General features: G+C 40.9%; 1 protein-coding gene across 2 annotated transcripts in view; it reads left to right on the plus strand.

Moving 5' to 3' along the window:
- EDC4 (enhancer of mRNA decapping 4) overlaps positions 1-21,824 on the plus strand; it is a 499,346-nt gene extending 477,522 nt beyond the window's left edge. For both annotated transcript variants that reach the window (XM_077456654.1, XM_077456664.1), the window contains exons 27-28: positions 6,161-6,324; positions 19,511-21,824. In XM_077456654.1, the coding sequence (XP_077312780.1) occupies positions 6,161-6,324; positions 19,511-19,703 (357 nt within the window). In that variant the 3' untranslated portion in view covers positions 19,704-21,824. The remainder of the gene's footprint in view (positions 1-6,160; positions 6,325-19,510) is intronic.
- The last annotated feature ends 1,595 nt before the right edge of the window (positions 21,825-23,419 follow it).

The raw sequence follows: 23,419 nt of genomic DNA on the forward strand, positions 1-23,419 counted from the left end.
GCCATTTTCCTAGCTCTATTACAGACCTCCCATCCAACATCTAGTCAACTTGAAACAAGCATACTCCTCTCTACCTGCCCATGCTCCTGTCCAGTCAAGCAAGGACCTCCTTAGCTTGGTGGATCACCAGCTCACCCTTAACAATAGGGAGTCTTCCCTTCCTTGCTGGAAAGCAATAACAGCAGATGCTGGTCTACGTTCTGTGGAGGAGTCTTCCAGTCCCTCGTTTACTGAGTCACATTGGCAAAAGACATGCTCCCCATCAACATCCTAGAGCTCAGAGCAAAAATGATGGCTCTGCAATATTGGACTACCCAATCAGGGTGTAATCAGAAAATGCCATGACTGTGGCCTACTTTGATCAACAAGGAAACACCAGGAGTCATGCAGCCTTTAGGGAAGCAAGGCAGATAATCTGGGACAGTCTCACTGTTCAGAGATCTATACAGTCCACTCCCCAGGAATGGACATCTGGAAAGAGGGATTATCTCAGCCACTGCCACCTGGCTCATGGTGGTTTGACTCTCAAATCTTCAACCTGCAATGTTGAAGATGGGGGGACCCCCAATTTAGATATTCAACCTCCAGATTCAAAAACAAACTTACCTCTGTCTGTGGCCAGGCTCAAGGGCCCTGTTACACTGGCTTTTGGTGCCTTGATAATCCCCTGGTCTCTGTTCAGGCTAATCTATGCCTTCCTTCCAAAGAAGCAGCCAGTGATTCTTATTGCACTAAAGTGGGGCAGAAGAACCTGGTACTCAGAAACACTTGAACTACTAGGAGAATAACCTTGGCTTCTCCCCAACAGGCCAGACCTATTTTGGATCCCTCTGTTCTCTACAGTTTCTCATTCTCTGGCTTTAATAGTAAGACTGTTGAAGCCCATGTTTTAAGAGACAGAGCGGTCTCAAAGTATGTCACTTCTACCTTGCTGAAAGGAAGAAAAAACACTCTTAGATCAATTATAGTGCCTGGAATTCCTTTATTGCTGGTATGAACACAGGCACTCCAATCCCAGAGATTGCCCTTAGCCTCCATTCTGGCCTTCCTACAATCAGGACTTGACCAGAACTTGGCCTTAAGCATTCCATAAGGACTGGTCTCAGCCTTATCTATTCTTTTTAAAAGACCTCTGGTTTAACTCTTTCTTGTAAAAAAAAAAAAAATTATAATTTCTTCTAGGTGTAGCTCACATCAAGCTACCCACACTGTGCTTCCTTGGGATCGTACTTTGGTTCTTTCTGCTCTGCAGAAACCACCAATTGAACCTATTAGGGATATCCCCTTAGATGACCTCTCCTCCAAAGTGGCCAATTTGGTTGCTATTACGTCTGTCAGACATTTGTAAGAAGACAATGACAAGATAGTCCTACACCCAAGACATGTAGTTTCTTCCCAATTTGGTTTCACTTTTTCATCTCAATTAAGCGTCATACCACCCTTTTGCCCTGCTCCAAAGCGCACATAAGAAATTGCTTTTGGTTCCCTGGTCATAATCAAAGTCATAAGAATCTCTAAACCACAGCTTCCATAAGGCCAGACTCCCAATTTGTCCTACCCATAGCACCCCACAAGGGTCATTCTGCTTCAAAGTTCACCAATCCTTGATAGATAAGACAACTGATTGCCAGAGCTTACATTCTCAAGGACAAATCTTCTCCCCTTTTACATGCCCACTCTGCCAGATCCAGTCGGCGTTCTGGGGCATTTTGGCACCAGTTATCTGTAACCCATCTTTGTAAGGCTGGTCCTCCATTCATACCTTTTCAAAGTTCTACCAAGCAGATGTCCAATCTTTTCCAGAATGAGCTTTTTGGCCGCAAGGTTCTAGCGCCCCTCTTTAGTTAGGTCTGTTGGCACAATCCTGCTTGCCTAGTTATTTCCCATGCTTCTGATTAATTGCTTGGGGTCATCTCAGATTCTATGAATACTCAGCCGTTATCCTGTATTCCATGGATAAGAGGAATTTTGATTTGGCTGTAAATTCCATTTCTTGGGAGTACAGCACAGGACACAAACCACCCTCCCATCTATTCCTTGGTTACTCTGCCTTATTTACCATAAAATGGAAGACTCAGAGTGGGGTACAGTTATAGTTAAGGCACCCAGTCTGCATCCTGTACTGTACACCAAGATATGAAATTTGCAGATGAGTCAAAATTCTTCTTGGTTTTTAATTTTAGAAATGGAAGAGCATTATTGGAACACCCTTCAGGTTTTTTTTGCCTCTGTTAGGGAGATGAACATTGGTTCGGGTGACAACCAGGAGTTCCCTCACTTTAAAAAAAAACAAAAGTCCAAACTTTTGTGTAAATAGAAATCTCCTCAATGGGACAGTTGCCAAAAAATACTAATGCGTTATGTTCTTCCCTTTCTATCCAAACGGAAAAAAGTTGTACTTTAGCAGCGGGTCTTATTCAGACTTCAACTTTTTTTTTCTTTTTCTTTTGACCCAACATGGGCAAGAACAAGGATAGGGTGTGACTCCATCACTGTCTTTTTGTTCAAGAGAAACTTGTATTGGACTCCTAAGTCAGCCTGAGCTTTATCTTATGTAATATTTAAATAATTACTAGAAAAATGTCTTTGTAGAATATGGGGATCAGTATTTTCAACAACAATATGTACTTTATTGTCCTTTAGAATGATAAAGATTTTCCTGCAGCAACATAGACGATTTTTCTCATGTACAGATAACAAGGCATAAATGAGTATACCCCAACAGATTTGTCAGAAAACCTTTACTTTCCTTTCAGAATTAACATTTTCAATGGGACACTATACTACAAAATACTCCTGCAAATGAGGGGCTATTGATTGCAACCAAGATTTGTTAATTTTGACACACAAAGTATTTTTCCTCACAAATTCATTCAAGACCATGTTGCAAAAATGAATACACCCCAATGAAAGTCTTAGAAACAAACTAAATTTTAGACGACAAAATCCTAATTAACAAGAATTCAACTACAGGTGAGTCTATTCATTCAACAGGTGTCCAGCAGACAGTTGATTATAAAAGGGTGTTAATTAAGAAAACCCCTTCCCATTTCATGCTGTCAGCAATGGCACCACATGGAAGAGAAATGTCACAAGGCCTGACAAAGAAAATGTCTTTACACAAAAAAGGTGAAGGCTACAAGATCTGCAGTGCTTTACTTGACTTTAACAAAGATGGAACTGCAACCATCTCAGAGAGGTCCAGGCCATCCACGGAAGTTAACACCTTGACAGAAACGTCTTCTGATGAGAAGGGTTGAAGAAACTCGCCATGCAAGTTCACTGCAGTTATCCAAATTGGGATAATTGTTTCCAGTGACACAATAGGGAGGCACAGTGGTGTGGTTAGCTCTCTCGCCTAGCAGTAAAAAGGGTCGCTGGTTCAAATCCCAACCATGACACTAACTGCCTGGAGTTTTCATGTTCTCCCTGTGCCTGCGTGGCTTTCCTCCGGGTACTCCGGCTTCCTCCCGCACTCCAAAGACATGCAGGTAGGGTAATTGGCTTCTGTCCAAAATTGGCCCTAGTATATGAATGGGGACCTTGGATTGTGGGCTCCTTGAGGGTAGGGACCGATGTGAGTGTGCAGTGTAAAGGGATAGGGACAATTGTAGACACTCTGGATGGACTGGTGCCCTTATTCAACCTTACTAACTGTAACTATGTAATATTGCGTACACTGCAGAGGAATGGCATGCATAGGTGTCGTCCACAAAGGAAGCCCATGTTAGAATTTGCCAGGGCCCATGCTGAAAAAGACGACTACTGGGCCTCTGTATTCTCTGGAGGGAAACTGATAGCTTCAAAACTGTATAGCGTCGCAAAGGGGAGGCATACAAAAAAAAAATGCATGGTGCCTACAGTGAAACATGGCGGTGGCAGTGTCTAATGTGGAGCTGCAATTCATTGATGGTATCATGAATTCACAGATGTACTTTTCTATATTGGAAGAGATGCTACCATCACTCCGTGTCCTTGCTTGCCATGCACTTTTCAAATATGACAGTGATCGAAAACACACATCTGTGTATATTTTTCTGAAGGACAATGGGGTGAAAAGGGATTCAGTGGCCAAGTCCTCTACAATGTATGGGTGCAGACTCTGCTCCAATGGGCCTGGAAGCAGGGCTGTTTGCTAAACCACACACAACTTTCCCCACTGCAGTTGCAGCATGCTGTCAGAGCCCAGGGGGAGGAGACATCTTGGACTTTGTCACCAACCCCAATCTTTCATAAAAAATATTTCGATTGACTATGCTATAGGCCTTATTTCTCAGTGCTACAGTATGCTACTAAGTAAATACTTGGATGTTTTGCCCAACAAGGCTTATGAGCGATGGGAGGCGACCAGTGGGGAGAGGCGTTGCAGGCTGTGGTATCCAGCTCTTTAATTCCCTCACAAAAACTGTCTCAACTGTGTATTGAGATCACACTTAACTCCTATTAGGCTCCACAATATGCCAATACTGACAGGTTCTATGTGCTATATGCAAACGAGACAAAGGTGATCATCTTCTCTGCAGGTGTCCTAAACTCCATCGATATTGTATAGATGTTCTGGATACCCTTAATAGGATATTTCAATCTAAAGTATTGTTCTACTCTAGATATTGCCTGTTAGGCATCATATCTGATTGCTATAGCAGAAGAGCCCATGGAATAGCAGTTAATCAAGCTCTCTTTGAGGCCCGTAAGCTCCTTCTTCTCCTGCTCTGGTTCCTTCCCTCCGAATGTAGGTGACCCACATGGGTAATACCCTTATATTTGAGAAATATGTATGTCAATATAGAGGGTGCTTGGGAAAATTTGATAGGATGTGGGCACCATTGGGCTCGGCCAGTGTGAACTTGTTCAGATGCTGGTGCTGTAATGTCCTGCTTGAACACGAGATGAATACGAGATGAATGTTTGACAAGATTTATTATTCCTCAATGGTTGTGATTTATATACACTTATGCTATTCTTGTGTTTTCTTATCTGGAATTCCCTTTTCTCTAAGTAACCTATGTCTAGGTATGGTACAATGTGAATTAATGCCACCTCTTTTTGTGTGTTCACCTAAAGTTCAATAAAGAACCTGTTTGATCAAAAATGTCTCTTGATTTGAACCCAATCGAACACCTATGGGGAATTCTGAAGAGACAAGTTGAGCATTAGGCCGCGTACACACGGGCGGACTGTCTGTCCAACTTAGTCCGCTGAAACACATTTCAGCGGACAGTCTGCTCGTGTGTGGGCTTCAGCTGACTTTTTCAGCGGACAGTCTGGCGGATTAGGTATTTCAGAATTTCCGTAATATTGTCCGTCCAACTTTGGTTTCAGCGGACAGTCCGCTCGTGAGTAGGCTAGTTGGACGGACTAAGTATGGCGCATGCTCAGAAAGGATTTACACGGCGAAAGGTTGCATTGCTGTGTATTGGACTTCCGATTTCTAGTCCCGTCGTACGTGCTGTACACGTCATCGCGCAAGCTTTCAGCGGACTGTTTGTTCATCGTGTATGGTCAAGTCCGTTCATTCGAAAGTAGGACGGACTGTCTGTCGGATTGTCTGACGGACTAAGTTGGCCATACAGTCCGCCCGTGTGTACGCGGCCTTACTCTCCATACACTACCTGGGCTCTAAAAGAGGTGAAAAATACAAATGTTGCAATATGTTACCAACTTTCTATGCCTAGAAGACTTGGTGCCGTCCTTTCAAATCATGGATGTTATACAAAATATTAGGTGTAGTCGTAGTAGTTTTTTTTTTGTGTATTGAAACTGAAAAATTTGTAATCTGTTATCTTATTAACCTTACTTTCAAGTAATGAGCTAAAAAAATGTTCTATAAAACTCAGTTTTGTAAAAATTTTGGAAAGTGTTCTTGTGTTCATTGAGAGATTGATTAAAATCTTACTTTTCAAAAGGGGTGTACTTATTTATGCTGAGCACTGTGTGTGTGTGTGTGTGTGTGTGTGTATATATATATATATATATATATATATATATATATATATATATATATATATATATATATATATATATATATATACACACACACACACGCAGTGTATATATACAGTACATATAATTATTTTGTCACTAGATCTACACAGAAATGTCAGAACTGTAGGAAAATATTAATATTTGGTAGTGATTATAACCGTTTGTTTTTCTGCAGGCTCTAACTGCTTCAGATTTGAATCTGATTCTGTATGTTTGTGAAACAGTGGATTCCCAACAAGTGTTTGGACAGCACCCATGTCCGCTTACCCAGCCTGTCCTGTTATCTCTCATCCAGCAGTTGTCTTTTGATCTTGGTACTCGTACTGAGCTGAAGCTAAAGTATGTTAAAGCTAAGTATTTTTTACTTTTGCGTGTAAGAAAATTTTACAAATCTTTGTTGCAGTTTTCCAAAATATTTAGAATCAGTGCTATATTGAAGCTTGTTTGAGATATAAGAGATTTGTTTAGTTAGGAATAAACTTCTCCTAAGGCTGCTTTCACACTGAAAGCATTGGCCGTCAACTGTAATGTCCTGCTCGTTTTAACGGCGCTTTACCGCTGTTTAAGTGTTGCTTTTGTGCACACTTGAGCCGTGCGATTGCGGGACGTTCGGAAAAGTCCTGCAAGCAGTTTTGGTGCGGTTTTGGAGCGCTGTTTACCGAGCTCCCCAAACACCCATGCCCATTGCAATAAATGGGCAGCGCTGCAACAAGGGAGTTTTTAACCCTTTTTTTGGGGTTAAAAGTGCTCCGCTAGTGGACAGGAAATTGTGCAGAAGAAACTTAGATCTGGGTGAATAGCATGGTTTGTATTGAAATGAAGATCTCTATGACAAGGAAGTTGAGTAGGAAAGTGAGCCAGTAGAGAAAGGGAGGCTGGGAGAAGGACACCCAAGCCTAGAGCCCCAACAGTTGCTATAACTTGCTATAGGTAGTCAAGGATGAGCATTTTCTGTCCATGGGGTCTATATCTTAAAATTTATTTTGCATGCCCAATAGGATACTAGTGATCTTTTCTGATAGTGTCACTCCATCGATGAACCTCCGCAAAATATACAGACCTTTGCAATAGTCTGCTTTGCCACCATCAGGACATAAGTAGCTAGCTTAAATTGGGACTTGGTGAGGTCTTGGGGTTTAAGGTGCAGCAGAACATACCAGGAGTCTCTGGAGATGCACACATGACTTGCTTTGGAGAATAATGCAGGAAATTGATTATTTTTAGGGCTGAAACAACTAATCGATTAATCGATAGTAATCGATTAATTTCATAATCGATTAGTTATTTTCATAATTGATCGGCCAGTAATATAATGGGGTTAAAAAAAAAACTAAAATGAGCCCTTTATAGTACAAAAATATAATCACTACTGTAAATATTACTTTCACTGTTCTGTAGTAAAAAAAAAGTTTCCAGTAGTGATTATATGCTTTTGTACTATAAAGGGCTAATTTTAGTCTTTTTATCCCCATTATGTTACTAAACGTCTTAGGCCTGGTTCACATCTATATGTCTATTGGTTCTTTTTTCAGAAACGCACTACAGTTCATTTACATGGTTTCCTATGGGACACGTACATATCTGTAATTTTTTCAGCTGCTGCATATTTGGAAAGGGTCAGGGACTTTTAATCCAAAAGGGTGCATTTTTGTTTCAATATACTTCAATGGAGAAGCTGCAGAAAATACTGTAATGTGTTTTTGCAGCAATTTGTGTTTTTTAATCTGCCCCCAAAAAAATGAAAAAAAACGCAAATTGCAGTAAAATCACGTGCGCCAAAATCAAAACGCATAGCAAAAAGCACTGCAGAAACAGATCAAAAGCAAAAACTGCATAGATGTGTATCGAGCCTTATGCTGGCCTCACGGATCAATTTTCAGGTGAGAATATTCCGATGAAATATCTTTGTACATTCGCCAAATGAAAGAATTTTGTTTGAAATTTTCACTTCATTTCTGAACAAAAACCCCATACACTGTCTGAAAATTCCTTTGACTAAGAAGTTTTCCATTTCCAAATTTTCCCATCACTGTGGTTGAAAATGAACGTCAATTTGACCCACTTTTTTTTTAAAAAGGCTATTAATCGGCCAGCTAATCGATTATGAAAATAATCGTTAGTTGCAGCCCTAATTATTTTTTTCAAAAATTCTGGCAAAAAACAGTACTCGAATCTTCTACCAATTTGAAACCCTGTGTTCTAAAAAGTAAAATGCATAATATATTCTCGACTAGAATAAGGTGCAGAATCAAGACCTTTCCAAAAAAAAAATCTATCTCTGAATAAGACCCCTTTCACACTGCTGCCCATAGCATCGCCGGTAAAACGCTTCTATTTTTAGCGGCATTTTACCATTGGATTTGCAGCGCATTTCGGCCACAAGCCGGGCGATTTTAACCCCCGCTTGCGGCCGATAAAGGGTTAAAACCGCCTGCAGTGTGCCACAATAGCGGTGTTTTGCCGGCAGTATAGCCGCGCTGCCCCATTGATTTCAATGGGGAGCAGCTGTGGAGGAGCGGTAAACACACTGCTCCAAAGCAGCTGCTGGCAGGACTTTTCCTGACGCCCTGCCAGCGCACCACTCCAGTGTGAAAGCCCTCGGTACAATGAGCATACCAGCAAATGGAGCTAAAGAGTCTGCCAGGAATTAACTAATTGGAATGGCACTACTCCACTCCAGGAATTACAGTGCCACCAGTCATCTCCAAACTCTGCACCTGGGTCCAAGGTGGACCTTGGTCTCTCTGCCTTGGTTTTCTTTTATCTCCTCAGGTTTATCTATTTCTCCTCCTCCTCTGCAGGCCATGCAAGGCATAGAGACCTGGTCAGTCAGCATACCCTTGTGAGCCATTGTCTGAATCATTTAGCGCAGCAGCCTTGCTTCCCAATGATGATAAGGTAGAGGAAGAGGATCTAGAATGGGAAACCTCCAAATCACAGAACTCCTCCAAGGAAGATGTTGGCAACGCTGGCTTCCTCCTTCTGAGGCATTTTCTTCTATCTGTGTCGTGGTTGATTGTCTTTCCAAGATGGCACATTTCATTAGAAAGGAGGACCCCATCAGCAACAGAAACAGAGGATTTTTGTAAAAGAAATTGTAAGGCTACACAGAATTCCCAGTGGCATCAGTTTGGATCATGGAGTACAGTTAATCAAGATTCTGGAAAGCATCATGTGAAGCACTGGTTATAAAGCTCAACTTTTCCTCAGCCTACCACCCACAAACCAATGGGCAGACTGAACAAACTAATCAGACTTTGGAACAGTATTTGTTGTTTTTCTTCATTTACTCAGGAGGATTGTGCTTCACTGTTGCCATTAGCACCCTTCTTTTCCAATTATGGTTTTCACCCCTTTTTTTTTTATTTTATTTTTTTTGCTTATGCTGGTATTCTCCATTGCAGGCTATCCAGGACAAATTGAGTTTCTTTAACACTAATGCCGCGTACACACGATCAGACTGTCCGACTTTGAAGCGGAGGGCTGCCGGACTTTACGAACGAGCGGACCTGCCCACACACAATCTGACTCTTGGCGGGAGTCCACCGTACTTTTGAAAATGAACGGACTTGCCCACACACGGAGGAAAGTCCGTTCATTTTGAATGCGGCTCCAGGTAGCCGGGACTAGCAAAGGAGGTCAATGTCGCTGACCCAGTCACCTGGTATGGACTTAAAGGGGAAGCCCTATGCAGAAAAAATGGCGTGGGGGTCCCCCCAAGGTCCATATCAGACCCTTATCCGAGCACACAGCCCGGCCGGTCAGGAAAGGGGGTGGGGACAAGCGAGCCCCCCCCCCCCCCAGCCATATCAGGCTGTATTCCCTCAACACGGGGGATGCTTTGGGGAAGGGGGGCCCTGCGGTGCCCCCACCCCAAAGCACCCCCTGAAGGTGGTGAGATTACTTCCTTCGCTAGTCCTGGCTACCTGGAGCCGCATTTAAAATGAACAGACTTTTCTCCATGTGCGGGAAAGTCCGTTAATTTCAAAAGTCCGGCGGACAATTTTTGAGTCAAAACTACTTTCTAAGTCCGCTGGACTTTTGGGGGAAAAAAAGTCCGCCGGAGCCCACACACGGGCGGATTGTCTGGCGGACTCCAGATAGTCTGATCATGTGTACGCGGCATAACAACCAGGTACTAAGGGAAACCGTTTCCAACGCTCATGAAGAGAACAATAAGTATTTTGATAAAAGGAGGAGAGAACTGGATTTGAGGTCAGGTGGACATTGGCATGTCCTTCTAAAGACTTGAGACCTAGATATGTGGGGCCATTTCCAGTTAAAAGAAAAAATAATTCAGTGGCCTATTAACTGGAACTTACAGATTAATTCATAATTCATCCTGTGTTTCCTTACTTAAGCCTGATGTATTGAATCCTTTTCCTGCTCAAGAGGTGGGACCTTCAGAAGCCATTATGGTGGATGGGGAGGAAGAATTTGAAGTTGAAGCTATCCTGGATTGCAGGAGACAGGGTCAAATTCAATACCTAATTAAGTGGAAAGGATTTGGTCCCGAGGAGAATTCTTGGGAGACCCAAGCAAACCTTCATGCTTAGAGACCTTTACAAGCTTTTCACCATGCTCACCCTGAAAAGATGGCTCAATTGGACATCCGGAGGCTGCCCTTAAGGAGGGGGCAATCGCAGGTGCTCATTCCCCTGCAGTAAGTACTCATTTCCATTCAGCAGCTGCTAATTTCCATTCAACAAGTGTCAATTTTAATACGCCTGTGCAAAGTCACAAGCATAGAAGCCCAAGATGAGCAAGGACTGAAATGTTTAAAGTAAATATAACTTTGCACTCAGTAGATACCATAAATTAATAAGTGAATTAGAAAACGATATATATTTCCAGTAATGGCAGCTGCTATTATATTATATATTAAAGGACTGGAATGTGCACTCAAAAGGTTCATACGTGCAAACACGTGCGCGTGCAAACACGTGCGCGTGCACATAGGCATGCGCAGGTATCCACACATTCTGGCACCCAACAGCCTATTTAAACTGAAAATCTGCCTGGCTTCAGTGCGGGATTATCGTCTTCAGCTTTGATTCCTGTGTTCCTGATTCTAATCCATGTCTGCTAACCTTGTTCCTGACCTGGCTACTTCTGACACCTCTCTCGGATCACCCCTGCCTGCTATATCTGGTTCTTGCTTATGTTTCCGATCCCGGCTTGGATTCATGACTACGCCTCCGCCTCCTGATTTGGCACCCCACCGCCAGCACATTACCGACTTCTGCCTGTTCCCGACCTTGGTACTGATCCTGATTCTACACCTGTCTGCCTAGCTCCCTCTGAACAAGGCTTGTGACCAGGCTCCACACCACCACTGGAAGGACTCTTATGTCTCCAACTTACAGTTCACTCCTACAGCTTCCAGGCACCCATCCACTTCCCCAGCAGTCCCTGTCTCCACTACCAGGGATTCTTGGATGGGAATTGTGCAAGAGGCCAGCCATTTTAAGATCTCCTTCTCTCCAGTTGTCCTCAACTTTGTCTCTACCACAGAATGTCAAACGATTTGGATCCCTCGCATGATGAAGTCTAAAGTGGTTGGGCAAACTGTGTTGCTTATATCCCTTCCTAATCCTGTTCATGTGTTGTCGAAGCCTCACTCCCAAATTTCTAGTGGTCCTACCCAGGTATTGTAATCCACAAGTTCAGGTTAGAAGATAGGTGACATTCGTGGTCCCACAAGTAATAAACTTTGTGATTTTGTGGGACTCGCCTTGTGTGTGTGAGAGGTTAAATGTGTAGTCTTCCTAACCCTATGCTTGGAAGTTTTACACATCACAGACTTCCCACAGCTGTAGAAACCCTGATGCAACATACGGTTATGAATGCTATAACATTCAAATAAAAGCGAGTTTGTTGGAAATTATTAAATCCAGAAGGGGACATCCGAGGGAAAAGATCATAGTCCAAAAGTAAATCTCTGGAAATAGGAACCACAAGTAAATAGAAGAACATACACTTGTGGGCCACTTTATTGGGTACACCTGTTCAATTGCTTAGTAACACAAATTGCTAATTGGCCACTCACGTGGCAGCAACTCGATGCATGTAGGCAAACCGAGCATCAGAATGAGGAAGAAAGGGGATTTAAAGTTTAAGTTCACCTTTACAGGAAATCTGTAAGGTGAACTCACACTGGATTTTCTTGGCACACTGGGCCCCATAGTACCAACTGAGCATTGTTTAAACGCCATGGCCTACCTTTTATTGCTGACCATGTATTGTTGCCAACCATGTCCATCCCTTAATGACTACAGTGTACCCATCTTCTGATGGCTACTTCCAGCAAGATAATGCACCACGGTACATTATTCTGCTGGAAGTAGCCATCAAAAGATGGGTAACTATGTCTCAAAGCTCAGATCTCAAACTGGTTTCTTGAACATCACATTGAGTTCACTGTATTCCAGTGTCCTCCACAGTCACCAGATCTTAATCCAATAGAGCATTTTGGGATGTGGTGGAATGGGAGAGTAACATCGTGACCATGCAGCCGACAAATCTGCAGCAGCTGCATGATGCGATCATGTCACTGTGGACCAAAATCTTTAATCAATGTTTTCAACACCTATTTGAATCTATGTCATTAAGAATTAAGGCAATTCTGAAGGCAAAAGGGGATCCAACCCGATCCAACTAGCAAGGCGTGCTTAATAACATTGCCGGTGAGTGTATATGCATATACATGTGTGTACCTATATATAGATGCATATACATGTGTGTACCTATATATAGATGCACACAGACACACATCCAAGAGGCAGTAGGATAGCAATTCATAAGTGTTTTAATCCTCTGTGAGCACACTACAGTGCAGGGGGGGAGGTGAAGCAGGTCAGAGAGCACTGCTCTGGGGTGGTACAGAACACTATTGTGGGAAGCAGAGAAAACTACAGTGGTGGTGAGGGAAGGGAGTGGAGCAGGGGGCAGAGGAAACTGCTATCGGGGAACAGAGGACACTGTTGTATAGAAGGGCAGAGGACACTACCATGAAAGGTCACTACTGTGTGGGAGGGCAGAGGACATTACTGTGGGAGGGATTATTTGAAGGGGGGCTAAGAACACTACTGTGGGGTTGGTGACAGCACAGGAAACTACTGTGGGGGTGATGTGAAGGGGGGTTGAGGATACTGTTGTGAAACACTGTTCTTCATGCTGTCTTTTTTTGGGAGCTTGTTAGTTGTTTAAGCGCCAGCCTGTGCATGCGCGATCTTCTATCTTCAGCTTGTTCAGTTGAGATTTGAAGATGAAAGATGTAAGCTGATTGGTTGCCATGCACAGCTGGTCCAGCTTCTGGCTGCTCCAGTTTTGATAAATGTCCCACACTGTTGTACTGATGCCAGTTTACACACAATGAGGTTGATTTACTAAAAATGAAAGAATGCAAAACTTTGTTTTCCATAAATCAACACCAATGCATCAAAATGAGAGCCAGATTTTGCCTACAAATGCAGTCATGGAGCTGCAAATGAGGAGAGGGACAAGGTTTAACACTTGCACCCAAAGTATTTTGATTAGGTTTTTTTTCTCTGACCACGCAAAAAAACGAATACTATTTTGTTTTTTTTTACGTGTTTCTACCAACAAAAAAGGATCACAATCATACTTTAGAGGAATCACCAAAGTTTCTGGGAGGCCTTTCAATACTAATGTCTCCTGTTACAACTCTTCTCGTTTAACGACCGCTCTGACTTACAACCAGCTTTTTGGGCACTGTACATCATTGCATTGTACAGTGCAGTTTATTGGTTATATTTTTGTTTTTTGTACTTGTGCAAATGAAAACAATGTTATTGAGTTGGAGCTTTGTGTTTAGATGGTTTTTTTTTTTCAGAATACAGTACAGTAGTTAAGAATGCTTAAAATATTGATTGCTTGTGGCTCCTCATTTAACGACCAGTTCCTTTAACAGCCTCGCTGGAACGGAACCTGGTCGTTAAGTGAGGAGAGCCTGTATAACAATTGTTCTCATGAAAAACTAAATTTAGAATGACATATTAGACATATATATACAGTATCTCACCAAAGCAAGTACACCCCTCACATTTTTTTAAAGTATTTTATTATATCTTTTCATATGACAACACTGAAGAAATTGCACTTTGCTACAATCTAAAGTAGTGAGTGTACAGCTTGTATAACAGTGTAAATTTGCTGTCCCCTCAAAACAACTCAACACACAGCCATCAATGTCTAAACCGCTGGCAACAAAAGTGAGTACACCCTAATTTTAAAATGTCCAAACTGAGCCCAATTTTCACTCCCCGGTGTCATGTGACTCGTTAGTATACAAGGTCTCAGGTGTGAATGGGGAGCAGGTATGTTAAATATGAGGTTATCGCTCTCATACTGGTCATAGGAAATTCAGCATGGCACCTCATGGAAAAGAACTCTGAGTATCTGAAAAAAATAATTGTTGCTCTACGTAAAGATGGCCTATGGCTATAAGAAGATTGTCCGGAAACTGAGCTGCAGCAGGGTGGCCAGGACCATACAGCGGTTTAACAGGACAGGTTCCACTCAGAACAGACCTAGTCATGGTCGACCAAAGAAGTTGGATATGATGCTGAGCACATGCACTACTCAGAGGTTGTTTTTTGGAAATAGACATTTGTGTGCTGCCAGGATTGCTGCAGAGGTTGAAGCGGTGGGGGGGTCAGCCTGTCAGTGCTCAGACCATAGGCTGCACACTGCATCAAATTTGTCTGTATGGATGTCGTCCCAGAAGAAAACCTCTTCTAAAGATGATGCACAAGAAAGCCCACAAACAGTTTTCTGAAAACAAGCAGACTAAGGACATGGATTACTGGAACCACGTCCTGTGGTCTGATGAGACCAAGATAAACTTATTTGGTTAACATGGTGTCAAGTGTGTGTGGCGGCAACCAGCTACAAAGTACAAAGATGAGTGTGTCTTGCCTACAGTCAAGCATGGTGGTGGGAGTGCCATGGTCTGAGGCTGTCCCCTTCGTAGACTGGGCCGCAGGGCAGTAGTGCAATATAACTACCCCAAACACATGAAGATGACCATTGCCTTGCTAAAGAAGCGGAGGGTAAAGGTGATGGACTGGCCAAGCATGTCTCCAGACCTAAACCCTATTGGTCATCTGTGGGGAGTCCTCAAACAGAAGGTGGAGGAGCGCAAAGTCTCTAGTCTTTGGGCCCAATTTGGACATTTTCATTTAGGGGTGTACTTACTTTTGTTTTCCAGCGGTTTAGACATTAATGGCTGTGTGTTGAGTTATTTTGAGGGGACAGCAAATTTACACTGTTATACAAGCTGTACACTAACTACTTTACTTTGTAGCAAAGTGTAATTTCTTCAGTGTTGTCACAGGAAACGATGTAATGAAATCTTCACAAAAATTTGAAGGGTGTACTCACTTTTGTGAGATACTGTGTGTGTATGTGTGTGTGTGTATGTGTGTGTGTATATATATATATATATATATATATATATGTGTATATATATATATATATATATATATATATATATATATATATATATATATATATCACACACACAATGTGTGTGTGTGTATATATACACACATACAGTGTGTACATACAATGTACATACAGTGTGTGTGTGTATATATATATATATATATATATATATATATTAGGGCTGTTGCTGATTTAAAATTTTTGTGTTCGATTAATCGATTTTTTTTAATCAATTAATTTACAAATTTTGATTTAATTATAATGCACGTACAGATCTAACTACTTTTAGCTGATCCCCTTGCATTGCAACTCTTCATTAGTCAGTGGTAAATGTGGTATACACTATATACAATCACCCGACGCTAGTTAGTTTCTACAATCCATGACTTAACTTCACAGTTCACACAAATTCGTTTTAAATTCAAACTGTAGCACTGACTTAAGTAATTTTTTTTTTTATAAACTTTAAGAAAAACATAGAAAGTTAGTTTAACTTTAATTATAAAACTTAGTATATTGACTGTCAGTCACTTTATAGTAGGCATCACTTTAACCAGTCACGCAGACAGAGTGTTTACATTTTGTTTTGTTTTTTACAACAATGTTAAAAATGGAGGTTATCAAATTTGCCTACACTTAACTCACTGAATGATCCCAGTTAGGCCCCTTTCACATGGGACGGATCACTGATGATCTGCTTGCTCAGCGGGGATCGCTCCGTTGTCCCCGCTGTGCCGGCGGCGGACAGGGCGGTCTCTGCACACTGTGCAGGGACCGCCCTGTCAGCTCTCCGCTCTCTATGGGGGATCGGATGAGCACAGACTGTCTGCCCGTGTTCATCCGATCCACTCTGCAGACGGATAGAAAAATAGGATTTTCCTCCGTCTGCAGAATCAGACAATAGCGGAGGCGGACGATAGCGGGTGTCTGCGGACACCCGCTATCCCATAGGAATGCATGTATGTCTGTATTTCATCCGCAAACGGATGGATGAAATACGGACATAATGTCCGCATGTGTGAAAGGGGCCTTAATCACATCCGTATCTACCATCACTGTCCAGGCTGTCCGGTGATGTCACGGACATCGACGTCAACCGACTCCTCCCCCCTTCCATTCGTTAGCAGACGGAGACATTTGGGGAAGGGGGAGGAGTCCGGTGACGTTGATGTCCGTCATATCTCCAGATCTCCGACGGAACTCCCTGAAGACCCGGAAGCCGACGGAGAGGCGAGTACCAATCAAAAGAATTTTGATCGATAAAAATGAACGATTAATCAAGGAATTAATCTTTAATTTTCCCAGCCCTAATATATATATATATATATATATATATATATATATATATATATATATATATATATATATATATATATATATATATATATATATATATATATATGTGTGTGTGCGTGTGCGTATATATGTGTATATATATATATATATATATATATATATCTATATATATATATATATATATATATATATATATATATATATATAAATAATATATAATATACACACACACACACACACACACACACACACACACACACACACACACACACACATAACTGTGTTAATATACAGAGGTGTTTTTTTAACGAGTTCCAAATGTCTTGCTGTGAGAATAATTGATTTAACCACTTCCCTCCCAAGGTACCTCCAGGGACGTCCTTGACTTTCCGGAGGAATATCTGAATGATGCCTGAGGCCACAGACATCGTTCAGATATCGGCGTTTTCAGCCGGCGATTCCCTGCACCATAAGAATGATCATAGCGGCTGTTTCTGCCGCTTGATCATTCTTGTGGGAGGGGGCGTCCTCCCGCCGACCTCCGGTGCTTCTACCGACTCACCGCTTCCATCTGTGAGTCGGTCAGGCCCCCGGATAATACCAGAGATTTCCGGCGGACCAGATCGTCCCCGGAGTCTCTATGATCGTTCAGAGGCTGGGCGCAATGTTATGACATCACGCCCGGCCTCTGCATTCAAAATAACGGCGCCGATTTGGCTAGGAAGCCAGGATTGTTTTTTTTTATTTTAGGCTTCCCAGCCTAGAGGTGAGATATGGGGTCTTATTGACCCCATATCTCACTGTAAATAGGTCCGATCGTGCCATATTCCTCTTACAAGGGATGTTTACATTCCTTGTAATAGTAATAAAAGTAATACATTTTTTTTTTAAGTGTCAAACTAAAAAAATAAAAGTCAAATTAACAATAAAAAAATAAAAAAAAATTAAAGCGCCCCTGTCCCCGTGAGCTCGTACGCAGAAGCGAACGCATACGCAAGTCCCACCCACATATGAAAACGGTGTGCAAACCACACATGTGAGGTATCGCCACGAACGTTAGAGCGAGAGCAATAATTCTAGCACTAGACCTCTGTAACGCAAAACATGTAACAAGTAAAAAATTTTAAAGCGTCGCCTATGGGGATTTTTAAATACCAAGTTTGGCGCCATTCCACGAGCGTGTGCAATTTTGAAGCGTGACATGTTGGGTATCTATTTACTCGGCGTATCTTCATCTATCACATTATGCAAAAAAATTGGGCTAACTTTACTGTTTTTTTTTTGTTTTTTTTTAAGCATGAAACTACCGTGCGATATAAAAAGTTGCAACAACCGCCATTGTATTCTCTAGGGTCTTTGCTAAAAAAAACATATATAATGTTTGGGGGTTCTATGTATTTTTCTAGCAAAAAAAATTAGGGCTGCAACTAACGATTATTTTCATAATCGATTAGTTGGCCGATTATTGTTTCGATTAATTGGTTAATAACCTTAAAAAAAAAAAAAGTGGGTCAAATTGACGTTCATTCTCAACCACAGTGACGGGAAAATTTAGAAATAATAGAAAACTTCTTAGTCAAAGGACTTTTCAGACAGTGTATGTGGTTTTCGTTCAGATATTACATTCATTTTAAAAACAAGTGAAAATTTCAAACAACAATCTTCCATTCAGCGAATGTACAAAGATTTTTTGTCTGAATATTCTCATCCGAAAGTTGATCTGTGTGACCAGCAATAAGGCTCGGTACACACCTATGCAGTTTGCTTTTGATCTGTGTCTGCAGTGCCTTTTTGATGTGTGTTTTGATTTTTGCACATGTGATTTTACTGCAATTTTAATTTTTGCTTTTTTTTGGGCAGATTAAAAAACACAAATTGCTGCAAAAATGCATTACATGCTTTTCTGCAGCTTCTGCATTGAAGTATATTGAACCAATAAAGCACCATTTTGCGTTAAAAGTCCCTGACCCTTTCAGATGTGATTGTGTCCCATAGGAAACCATGTAAATGAACTGTAGTGCATTTCTGCAAAAAGCACCAAAAACACAGAGATGTGAACCAGGTCTAACACGTTTAGTAACATAATGGGGGTTAAAAAAACTAAAATTAGCCCTTTATAGTAGAAAAAAAGCAGATAATCACTACTTTGAGGGGGTTCATCTTTTTACTGTAGAACAGTAAAAGTAATATTTACAGTAGCGATTATTTGCTCTTTTTGTACTATAAAAAAGGGCTAATTTTAGTTTTTTTTTAACCCCATTATGTTACTGGCCGATTAATCGATTATGAAAATAGTAATCGATTAATTTCATAATCGATTAGTTGTCGATTAATCGATTAGTTGTTTCAGCCCTAAAAAAAAATGATGAATTTTACATGTAGGAGAGAAATGTCAGAATTGGCCTGGATGGGAAGTGGTTAAAAAGAATATTTTCCTTGGTTAAAGGCATGCATGTGTTTACATATTCTGAAAAACGGTAATAGAGCTTTAAAACAAGCCCTCGCTTACCTATCTAATTAGTTAAACAAATTCGTTCTCAAATGTCACAAAGAGTAAAGTCTGATTTCATTCTGTTTTTAACCCTTTGACACTGATGTAATACCTAAATGAGGCATCACGTTAGTTGGCACAGGTTTACTTTAAGATTTGCATGCTTTACATACATTGGTAATGTTGATTTTCTTTTGCACAGTACCCCTTTCTTTTTCAAAATCAAAAATGAAATGTAATTATATTTAAAGTTTCTGTTTTCTTTTGTAGCTATTTAGAAGAAGCAGTGATGCATCTGGATCACAGTGACCCTGTAACTCGAGATCACATGGGCAGCGTAATGACTCAAGTGCGTCAGAAATTGTTTCAGTTCTTACAAGTGGAACCTCACAACCCTTTACAGAAGCCTGCTCGGCGACTAATGATTATGTTACAAGGGTTGGTCACCCCAAATATGAGCTAAATGTAAATTATGTTTTGACTTTAAACATTGTCACTTAACAGACTGCAAAATTTGAGATTTATAATTGTTTATGTAAACTGTCCAGTTCTTAAGAGTACCTATATTGAAATATTAAAGTGTAAGTCCACTTTTGGGTGACTTTAAATAGTTACATAGGTCTTGACTTGCACATAAAGTATGTGGCAAGTGTTCTGCCAGCATGCGTGGCCAGGGCAGTGCCATTTTATTTCTGCTCTCTGCTAGGCTGACATATTAAGCAAGTAGCTGAGTTGTTATATATACAGACCTTAAGCAACCTGCCATATCTCACTAGTCGCATGCTCCTGGCATCACAGCCACCAGCTCTTTGTCAGAGAAGACAGCATTGCATTGGCCAGGGCAATTGCCAGAAACTTCAAGGAAATAGTGGACAAGCACTTTATCTTGCAAGCCTGAAAATATGTAACTACTGCAAGCCCTCTGAAAGTAAACTTATACTCAAATATTATGTTCAGCCTGGGAAGAAAAAAGCAAAATTATTTATTTTGCTAAAGAAAAAGTGCTCCCTCATATGTTTGTTCTCATAACCCATGCTATGGCGTTAGGTGTATGGTTTCTGCTTAATATTTGTGGGGAACTGACAGAGCCAATGAATCTTCTACTTATCAAGAATATTAATCCTCCTCATTGGGGAAAACTCCATTACCCCTCTGATAATTCCCAGCAAGACTGTTAACTTTAAAGTGATTGTAAAGCTTTACCTTTTCTTTTCTTTTTTATATAATAAACATGTTACACTTGCTTGCTCTATGCAATGGTCTTGCACAGAGCAGCCCTGATGCTCTTCTTCTGGCATCTCCTGTTGGCTCTCCTGGCACCTCCTCTTTGTCTGAAAGCGGATTTCTATGGGGACACCCATGTGGGCTCGTTCCTGAGCTGCTCTTTCTATGGACACAGATAGCTCAGCTTGCCCCTTAATCCCTCATCACAGAATTTGATTGACAGCAGCGGGAGTCAATGGCTACAGCTGCTATCAATCTGCCCTGTAAAGGAGAGAGTGGTGAGAGCCACTTCTGAAATCGGCTCAGGTAAGTATTCAGGGAGGGCTGGGCGCATCCTGATCAGGAAAGGCTTTTTTTTTTTTTTTTTTTACCTTAATGCATTAGGGTAAAAAACCACAAGGCTTTAGAACCACTTTAAATAACTTCAAATTACCAGTGTGCATTTCCACTTTGACAATGGAGATGTGTTCTTTTGTGTGTTTGGAGTACAATCTAATTAGATTTTTGTGTGTTATGCACATGTAAGGCTTTTTAGGTGATCAATCTGCTTAAAGTATACTTTAACTTTTAGTGAATTTGTCCCTTATATACCCCTAATAGTGGGTTCCACAGATAAAAATATCTGCAGTCTGTATTTGCGCTGCAAATGGAATACAAGCCCATCCATAGAAAGAAACTGGGACTTTGAATGTGCCTGCACAGCAGGTGCCATTTCCAGTGAGGTCTGTGGTGAGGAGAAGGCTGGGCAAAGGACAAGGTCAGGGACAGAGTTGTAGATATCCATTTTGCCACAGGAAGTCCACTATGTAAATGGATTCCAAAAAAGACATCTTCACTATAAGTGCTCTTTAAGCAGGAATTCCTAATCGGGACTATACTATGTGCCTATGTTGCTAAATATCTATAAAGGAAATTATATCTTTTTGTAATAACAGCACATCAATAAATATGTCACTGTTTTCCTGGAATATCCTATTTTGTATATCCTAAATGATGGAATTTTAAGATTGAATTATTTGTTAGTCATTTTTCTTTTCAATTATCCAAGCAATAAAGCAGAATTGTTTTAAGGGACTAAGAAATCTGCAGTGTTAACTGTTGTTGTTTTTATTTCAGCACAATTGGTAAAATACATGTAAGGGTGTATGTAGTTGTTAATACTAACTTGTACATGTTCTTTATTTATACACCAAAATATTTGCTAAAAGCTTAAAAAAACACATTTAACCACAGGCCTACAATAAAATGTTTTGGTAGAGTAAATATTATTTTAATTATAATTTGAGTGTCTTTTGTTAAAATGTCATCACTTCCAGCTGTCTTATATTTCTTCTGATTAAAGCATTTCACTTTAAACATATAGGTGAACTCTGGTGCAGTTAAATTCTATTCCTCATCTACCAGTTTGTTGAAAAACACATCTACCTGCTGTTATTGCATTTATCTGAAGTATGAGGTGAAGCCTTACACTGCAGCTCGTAAACATCCTTGCAGCTATTGCAAATGTGTAATATATAAACTTCTAGAGTATCTAGATTTCAGTTTATCTTATTTAGAATCTTGTCATAATATATAACCTGATGCCATATTGGAAAAACTTCCTGGATTCATATTACTTGCATTGCAGCAGTAGCGGACATTGCAGTAGGAGAAATATTGACTTACAGTGCCTTAAAGTATTCATACCCCCTTATATGTTACAACCAAAAAGGTAAATTTGTTTTATTGGGATTTTGGGATAGACCAACGCAAAGTGGCACATAATTGTGAAGTGGAAGGAAAATGATGGTTTTCAATTTTTTTTTTTACAAATATCTGAAAAGTGTTGCATGATTTTGTATTCAGCCCCCTTTGCTCTGATGCCTCTATCTAAAATATAGTGGAACCAATTGCCCTCAGAAGTCATTTAATTAGTAAATACAATCCACCTGTGTGTAATTTAATCTCAGTATAAATACAGCTGTTCTTTGAAGCCCTTAGAGGTTTGTTAGAGAACCTTGGTGAACAAACTATCATGAAGGCCAAGGTGGAGAAGTGAGGTTATAAAAAAACATCCCAAGCTTTGAACATCTCATGGAACACTGTTCAATTCATCATCCGAAAATGGAAAGAGTATGGCACAACTGCAAACCTACCAAGACATAGCTGTCCACCTAAATTGACAAGCCGGGCAAGGAGAGCATTAATCAGAGAAGCAGCCATGGTAACTCTGGAGGAGCTGCAGAGATCCTCAGCTCAGGTGGGAGAATCTGTCCACAGGACAACTATTAGTTGTGCACTCCACAAATCTGGCCTTTTATGGAAGCGTCATTAAAAGAAAGCCAATATTGAAAGAAAGCCATAAGAAATCTCATTTGACGTTTGCGAGAAGTCATGTGGGGGACACAGCAAACGTGGAAGAAGGTGATCTGGTCAGATGAAACCAAAATTTTACTTTTTGGCCTAAAAGCAAAACGCTATGTGCGCCAGAAAACTATCACTGCACATCACCCTGAACACACCATCCCCACTGTAAAGAAATGGTGGTGGCAGCATCATGTTGTGGGGATGCTTTTCTTCAGCAGAGACAGGGAAGCTGGTCAGAGTTGATGGTAAGTTGGGTGGAGCAAATACAGGACAATCTTAGAAGAAAACCTGTTGTAATCTGCAAAAGACTTGAGACTGCGGCAGAGGTTCACCTTTCAGCAAGACAACGACTGTAAACCTACAGACATGGCTACAATGGAATGGTTTAGATCAAAGCATGTTCATGTGTTAGAATGGCCCAGTCAAAGTCCAGACTTAAATCCAATTGAGAATCTGTGGTAAGACTTGAAAATTGCTGTTCAGTTACTCTCCCTCCAATCTGACAGAGCTTGAGTTATTTTGCAAAGAAAAATGGGCAAAAACTTCACGCTCTAGATGTGAAAAGTTCGTAGAGACAACTTGCAGCTGTAATTGCAGCAAAAGGTAGTT

The sequence above is a fragment of the Lithobates pipiens genome, unplaced genomic scaffold (assembly GCF_037356315.1).
Source record: "Lithobates pipiens isolate NorthernLeopardFrog02 unplaced genomic scaffold, aLitPip1_a1.2 Scaffold_10, whole genome shotgun sequence".
Lineage (NCBI taxonomy): Eukaryota > Metazoa > Chordata > Amphibia > Anura > Ranidae > Lithobates > Lithobates pipiens.